General features: G+C 43.6%; 1 protein-coding gene across 2 annotated transcripts; it reads right to left on the bottom strand.

The window, feature by feature from the left end:
• Positions 1 to 123: 123 nt before the first annotated feature.
• On the bottom strand, positions 124 to 2,507 carry pomk (protein O-mannose kinase). 2 transcript variants are annotated; one of them, XM_046308468.1, is made up of 3 exons: positions 2,380 to 2,507; positions 1,125 to 1,412; positions 124 to 984 (listed from the first exon to the last, which is right to left on the bottom strand). In XM_046308468.1, exons 2-3 carry the CDS (start codon positions 1,395 to 1,397, stop codon positions 208 to 210), a joined length of 1,050 nt encoding a protein of 349 aa, XP_046164424.1. In that variant the 5' UTR covers positions 1,398 to 1,412; positions 2,380 to 2,507; the 3' UTR covers positions 124 to 207. The 2 variants fall into 2 exon arrangements, with proteins under 2 accessions (XP_046164424.1, XP_046164425.1); XM_046308469.1 differs by lacking the exon at positions 2,380 to 2,507 and adding an exon at positions 1,602 to 1,753.
• Positions 2,508 to 8,076: the final 5,569 nt, after the last annotated feature.

Below are 8,076 nucleotides of genomic sequence, written 5' to 3'. Positions count from 1 at the left end.
CTTGCAGCAGAGACTGTACTAATTATTTCAACACAAATTCATCGAAGATAAAAGTGAGCAAATGTTTAAAAAATAATAATAATAAAATTGTTATTTGATTTTCAAAGGTAACATCTCAAAGGGTAAATTATAAAACTGTGACAAAAAAGTTCTTTTATTTTTAAATTACACAGTCCAGTTTCTTATCAGTACAACGACAAAGTGAGATTAAAGCATGTCTCTGGAGCCACCAGGACCGGGACTGTCTCTCATCATGGTTGCATAGACTGATCTGTACACGCTCAGGACATCCATTGCAGAGGGGCGAAGTTGAGGGTCTCTTCTCTTACACTCCCCGTTGATCTGAAAGAGGTGGAAGTGGACCACGTCACCTCCCGCTACCCTCCCCATCAGGAAACGTGTAACATCTGGAATCTTCCAAATGTCTGTTTTTTCGTCGTACCCCGGCATAAGCTCATCGACAAATGGCTGGCCGTCACTGTGGGGCCACAGCTGCTCTGGGGCCACAAATTCCCCTGTGAGCTCCCGGTGGCCGCATCTCACTAGCGAGCCTGCAGGGGCCCCGACCTCTGGCAGGGCATCCAGGTCATTGACCACCAGGTGGAAGTCACTGGTCAGCAGGAACTGTGACAGGGTTTTCACCAGGTCATTGGAGTCACACATGACTCTGGTCCCGGCGGGGCTGGTGTGGAGGTAATGGAGAATGGAGACGTAGTCCAGTGCCAGGCGCAGGTGGGTCTGCCAGGTGTCCCGTATGCGGTGCCTCTCCTGGGCCAGCACGGCATCCAGGTTGAGCAGAGAGCCCAGCGGATGGTACTCTGTGACCAGGGTGTGGTCCTCTGAGCACAGGCCTACCAGCACCACCACATGGGGCCCTTGGAGGGCCTGGAGCATGGAGAGCCCATGGAGGAAGTCCTCCTGGTACTCCGGAGAGGAGATCTTAGACAGGGCTACTTTGTGACCCTTCCACTCGGACAGGAAAACCTATGGGAGGGGGAGGAGGACACTGAATAAACACTTCAGGTTTTGTTATGTATTCAGGTTTTGTTATGTATTCAGGTTTGTTACTTCAAAATGAAATTGGGCATATGTTTCACATTTTTTTCTGTTGTTGTGTGGCTAACCTGCTTAACAGCTCCCTGGCCGATCATCTTCAACTTGCGCACCTCTGTGCGGACTTGTGGACACTCCAGCCAGGGTGAACAGTTCCTCATGTTGGCCATCCTAAAGTGACGGGGCGGACATGCCCCATGAGGCGTCAGGTGGGGGTCGCCGTCGCCACTCTGCTGCAGCGAGTCCAGGTACAAGTAGATCACCACATTGCCCAATAGCAGAGCACCAAGGCACACCAGCACCACTGGAACACCACGCGCGGTAGTGCTGTTGCTTCTGCCCATGTTGCTGTCCTGAGCCTGCTCACAAAAGGAAGAGAAGTAGGCAACTTTTAGAAACCCACAGACCTAAAAATTGGCTTAGCTACTGTAGCTATGACATTCAGTCTTAAATTACAAGCAGTCTCCCTCCCTGGCATTTAGGAGTTGCAGCAACCTAGCTCTGCAGTGGGCCATGATCTAGAATCCACAATGAGAACAGAAACGAACCTTGATACTTCCAGCACCCTCGGTCTTTGCATAGCTAGCTAACTACACATGAAACCGACGTCAACGTGCGCTGCTAACAGCCACTTTCAGACTGCCCAATACTGAGCTCGAACCAGTGGTTTTCCGCACCGCAACACACGTGACCTCCCTCCTGGACAACTCAATTGAAACGAACTGTGGAGTGAGTTTACGGCACGTTTTGACCTCCATTACACATACATAAATCATATTACACACACACAAAGCATGCCCTATTCATTTTTTGTTCACAACACAACAAGCAGTTACTAGCCAACCCAACACCCGGCTAAGCAGCTGCATGCTAGCTCGCCCTTGATCATGACTCTCAGTTCCTTTACACATGAGTGATTGGACGAAAGTGTCTTCTGTAAGGGGGAGTTTGGTCAAGAGCATCGACGATCGGTCTGAAGATTAACACGCATCGCTTGCAGTACCTTGATACCTTGTACCTTTCATATTATAGGATGAGTGTTACTACACAGACAAAATCTACAATTTTACAACGCATGTTCCAGCCTCTGGTGTACATGCATGTGTATTTTGCGTTTGTGACATTATTTGTATTTGATATGAACATACCAGTAGAGGGATTTATGTTTCGAGAACGGTAACTACCGCAATTGAGATACAATTCTCGTTTAGACGGGAGTATTTGGCTGTTTTTGGCCTCCAGAGCCAATTCGCCTTTAAACATAGTAAAGGAATAACGTTAGGACCCGAGTGGGAACTACAGGTTAGCAGCTAGTAACTAACTTACCCCTTATTTTACATGATGAGTGAAGACGCTCCGACCTCGATTCTTATCTATTTAGGAATTGTTCTTTATCAACAGTATATTGTTGTCATTCATTTCTCCAACGTTGAACAATTACATCCGGGTAAAACTTCTACTTGAAGTTCAACTTCATAATAAAAGTCCCCTTGTAGCAAATCAAATCACATGTCATATGCGCCGAATACAACAGATGTACACTTTTACTGTGAAATGCTTACTTACGAGCCTTTCCCCAACATTGCAGAAGTTAACAAGTAACACAATTGGCTAATAAAAGTAGAAAAATAATAACGCAATATAACAATAACGGATATATATTTATTTATTTTATTTATTTAACCTTTCATTAACTAGGCAAGTCAGTTAAGAACAAATTCTTATTTACAATGATGGCTGTACACGGAGTACCAGTACCAAGTTCAGTGAGTGTTCACTGTGCATAGTCAGCGTAAGAGGGTCAGAGCAAAAAAGAGTCCATGCAAATAGGCAGGTAGCCTTGCAGTTAGAGCGTTGGGTCAGTAACTGAAAGGTCGCTGGTTCAAATACCTGGGCAGACAAGGTGAAAAACATGTCAATGTGACCTTGAGCAAGGCACTTAACCCTAAATTTGCTCTATGGGTGTTGTACTACTATGACTGATCCTGTAAAACAAGACATTTAACTTTACCAATCTGGTCTACGTGACAATAAAAAAATAACATATTTTTTTGTCCGGATAGCCATTTGATTAATTAGCCATTTGTTCAACAGTCTTATGGCTTGGGGGTAGAAGCTGTTCCGGTGCTTTTTGGTCCCAGACATGTCTCTCCGGGACCGCTTGCCGTGCAGTAGCAGAGTGAACAGTTCATGGATGGCAGGGAGCTCGGCCCCAGTGATGTACTGGGCTGACCCAGTCCACTACAGCCCCTTCGATGTGAATGGGGGCATGCTCGCCCCTCCATTTCCTGTAGTCCAAGATCAGCTCCTTTGTCTTGCTGTCATTGAGAGAGAGATTGTTCTCTTGGCACCACACTGCCAGGTCTCTGACGTCCTCTCTGTAGTCAGTCTCATTGTTGTCAGTGATTAGGCCTTGATTTTGTATTTTTTTTATTTCACTTTATTTAACCAGGTAGGCCAGTTGAGAACAAGTTCTCATTTACAACTGAGACCTGGCCAAGATAAAGCAAAGCAGTGCGACAAAAACAACAACACAGAGTTACACATAAACAAACGTACAAATGTACAGTCAATAACACATCACTTGATGATGGTTTGGAGTCATGCGTGGCCACGCGGTCGTGGGTGAACAGGGAGACAGGGGGGGACTAACTACACACCTTTTTTAAAAACAATAGATAAATACAAAAAGTATAATCTCACAGTGTCAATATACATCTCCCTCCCACCCGCTCCCCACCCACCCACCCGCTCCCCACCCACCCACCCGCTCCCCACCCACCCACAGAAATCTACATTCATTCTCACAGAGGGATCCACAAGCAAAACACTAAGGCCAAAAAATCTAAATATGTCTGCTTTATGTTCGATTTGATAATGTATAGTCTAATAGGATGTACTTAGATAGTTCAGTCCTCAAGTTTGTTATTGAGATTGGATTTGAGGCTTTCAGATTGTTGGCTATACATCGTTTTGCAGCAATTAGACCTAGATTACAAAACTTTTTCTGATGTTGATCACAAATATTTCAATTTCCCAACATAATCGTGGAAATTGATGGATATACTTTCCTAGACACACTGAAATAATAGCACATACAGTATCTCAAAATGGTGTCCACAAATGCTTTTTGCATCTTCAATAGAGATATGACATTTCTGGGTGCATTACATGCTTTCTGGCAGTAGTGTAGTTCGTCCTATGAATGATCTTAATGTAGATCATAAAAGCTTTGAAACAAAACCAGCTAAAGGTAACCTAGACTAATATACATGCTAATTACAGTGCATTGTATGAAGCTAACTCTCCGGTAACCCCTCTCTCTCTCTCTCTCTCTCTCTCTCTCTCTCTCTCAGCTTTGTTTGACAGTACATTCTGTCACCACTATAGGCCATTTCAAGATGCATTGTGACAGCGCTGATATCAATCGTAGATATGTGTCGAATGGTGCATTGCCATCATCTGTTGTGACTAATACATACTGTATGTTAAATAAGTCAAAGGTTAAATTTAAAAAATGTAATGTGTTTCCAATGTAGGTTTAGAGATTAACCTCTCTCTCTCTTAAATCAAATCAAATCAAATCAAATCTAATTTTATTTGTCACATACACATGGTTAGCAGATGTTAAATGCGAGTGTAGCGAAATGCTTGTGCTTCTAGTTCCAACAATGCAGTGATAACCAACAAGTAATCTAACTAACAATTCCAAAACTACTGTCTTATACACAGTGTAAGGGGATAAGGAACATGTACATAAGGATATATGAATGAGTGATGGTACAGAGCAGCATACAGTAGATGGTATCGAGTACAGTATATACATATGAGATGAGTGTGTAGACAAAGTAAACAAAGTGGCATAGTTAAAGTGGCTAGTGATACATGTGTTACATAAGGATGCAGTCGATGATGTAGAGTACAGTATATACATATGCATATGAGATGAATAATGTAGGGTAAGTAACATTATATAAGGTAGCATTGTTTAAAGTGGCTAGTGATATATTTACATCATTTCCCATCAATTCCCATTATTAAAATGGCTGGAGTTGGGTCAGTGTCAATGACAGTGTGTTGGCAGCAGCCACTCAATGTTAGTGGTGGCTGTTTAACAGTCTGATGGCCTTGAGATAGAAGCTGTTTTTCAGTCTCTCGGTCCCAGCTTTGATGCACCTGTACTGACCTCGCCTTCTGGATGATAGCGGGGTGAACAGGCAGTGGTTCGGGTGGTTGATGTCCTTGATGATCTTTATGGCCTTCCTGTAACAACGGGTGGTGTAGGTGTCTCTCTCTCTCTCTCATAAGGTTATCCAATTCTGGTGTTATATTTTACATGTAGCTTGTAAACTGCTCTGTGTTCATATTTATTGTTTACAAAACCGGATGTGTTGCACTTTAGGTTGAGTGTAGTGAGCAGGGCAGAGCTGTTAAGAAATGTGGGTGTGGGTTTAAAAAGGGTCTCTTCCATGGGAGTCACTGGCTTACTGGTGCTCTTCCATGCCATCCCTAGGAGGGGTGCGTCACTTGAGTGGGTTGAGTCACTGATGTGATCTTCCTGTCTGGGTTGGCGCCCCACCCTTGGGTTGTGCCGTGGCGGAGATCTTTGTGGGCTATACTCGGCCTTGTCTCAGGATAGTAAGTTGGTGGTTTAAGAGATCCCTCTCGTGGTGTGGGGGCTGTGCTTTGGCAAAGTGGGTGGGGTTAGTATTTCTGCTGCAGTAGTTTGTGTCGGGGGGCTAGGGGCAGTTTGTTATATCTGGAGTACTTCTCCTGTCTTATCCGGTGTCCTGTGTGAATTTAAGTATGCTCTCTCTAATTCTCTCTTTCACTCTTTCTCTCTCTCGGAGGACCTGAGCCCTAGGACCACGCCTCAGGACTACCTGGCATGATGACTCCTTGCTGTCCCCCAGTCCACCTGGCCGTGCTGCTGCTCCAGTTTAAACTGTTCTGCCTGTGGCTATGGAACCCTGACCTGTTCACCGGACGTGCTACCTGTCCCAGACCTGCTGTTTTCAACTGTCTAGAGCAAGAGCGGCAAGAGCGGTAGAGATACTCTTAATGATCGGCTATGAAAAGCCAACTGACATTTACTCCTAAGGACCTGACTTGCTGCACCCTCGACAACTACAACTACTTATTATTATTTGACCATACTGGTCTTTTATGAACATTTGAATTGCCACCCGGCATAGCCAGAAGATGACTGGCCACCCCTCATTGCCTGGCTCCTCTCTAGGTTTCTTCCTAGGTTTTGGCCTTTATAGGGAGTTTTTCCTAGCCACCGTGCTTCTACACCTGCATTGCTTGCTGTTTGGGGTTTTAGGCTGGGTTTCTGTACAGCACTTTGATATATCAGCTGATGTAAGAAGGGCTATATAAATACATCTGATTTGATTTGAGTAACTTCAACACTGAGTCATGGCACTCAATCTGCTTGATTTGGATTTTAGGCACATGTTGTGTGAATTCTACACCTTTGGATCTCAGGCCTAAACCTCCTGCACTCTGCTCATTATTGAAGGTGGATTACTGCCATCTGTTGGGTCAAAATACTGCTGCTTCGTTACATTACCACTCTTACATCTATACTGTTAATCACAACCAGTCAAATTTAGTATCCATCAAAGCAACATTCGCAATGCAAATTAAGGGCATTTAATTCATTTGGACATTTCCTCAGTACTTGAAGGGTGTCATTTCCAGTACTACTGCGTTGTCATCACTGATCGAGGTGGCTGGTAGCCTAGTGGTCAGAGCGCTGGGACAGTAACCAAACGGTTGCTGGATTGCAACCCCAGAGTTGAAAAGGTACAAATCTGACCCACTGTTCCCCGGTAGGCTGTCATTGTAAAATAAGAATTTGATCTTAACCGACTTGCCTAGTTAAATAAAATAAAAATGGCTGGTGAGTGTTGAGTCAATATCTTCTCTTTATCTATCTGCAGATCCAGAGACGTCAGGCAGTAGGTCCTCGGTTATTCTGGTCCAAATTAATTGTGGTCTAAAATTCCCATGACATTAAGAGCGTCTGCTAAATGACTTAAATGTAAATGTAAATGTAATCTAGCCTTATTGTGGCCATGGAACCTTTGGGCCAGCATAGTTACCACCAAAAGTCGAATGACAAACACCATACGAGAGCTTTTAAACACAAGCTCTACTCTCCGCATTGTACACTTTTGTAATTACTATATCATATGTGGAGCAGCAACAACATTTTTGGTACTGAAGTTGAAAATAGGTCTAAAAATACAACTGAGATTTACTACTAAACAATACAATTTATATCACATTGGTACACGTTGTTGAAATTAGGACAGGGATTGGTGTGTTTTACTCCAAAACCAACTGGAAAATGGCCTTTATGCTTCTGGTTACACTGTGAAACGTCTAATCCCATAGAAGTGTCATCTATCAACGTTCAGTAAAAAACAAACACTTGAAGCCAATGTAAACATTTAATATAAACCAATTTAATGAAAGAGTAGTTGAACAAGAGTTAGCAAAGTTTAGGATGATGGGGATAAAGTCGTTGATGTTTTCTGGCAGCCGGGGATTGGTGACAACTGCAAAACATGGATATACTGACAAGATGCATGTCTCTCCTTTCTTTGGATTTGTGATTACATCTCATTATTGTAATCCTTTTTTGAATATTCGATGAGGGTTGTTGACGTCAACTGCCTGTATTCAATGGGGAGAAATGCTATGCTACTAGCCTCATAACATGAATATGCATAGCCATCCAAAGACAACTCCGATATGAAGTGTTTTTTCTCATAGTTGCCAGGATGTCACGTCTCCTACTTATATCAGTAAACTCTTAAGCATTAAGCATCCTTTTATTTGATAAGATAAACCCCATGTAGCAAATAAGGCATTGGTTTCTTTGGAGTAGATGGAGCTTTCACCTGATGTTTCCTCGTCCTCTCTGCTTCCCCTGAAGTGTCCTCTTCCTCTCTGCTTCCCCTGAAGTGTCCTCTTCCTCTCTGCTTCCCCTGAAGTGTCCTCTTCCTCTCT

Source organism: Oncorhynchus gorbuscha, linkage group LG17 (assembly GCF_021184085.1).
Source record: "Oncorhynchus gorbuscha isolate QuinsamMale2020 ecotype Even-year linkage group LG17, OgorEven_v1.0, whole genome shotgun sequence".
NCBI classification, from domain to species: Eukaryota; Metazoa; Chordata; class Actinopteri; order Salmoniformes; family Salmonidae; genus Oncorhynchus; species Oncorhynchus gorbuscha.
Note: the sequence above shows the minus strand (reverse complement) of the source record. Positions and strands in the feature narration are given on the sequence as shown.

Coding starts and splice junctions, on each gene's coding strand:
- pomk (XM_046308468.1), bottom strand. CDS start 1,397: ATGGGCAGAAGCAACAGCACTACCGCGCGTGGTGTTCCAGTGGTGCTG. Junction 985..1,124: donor GCCAGGGAGCTGTTAAGCAG/GTTAGCCACACA, acceptor CCCCTCCCATAG/GTTTTCCTGTCCGAGTGGAA.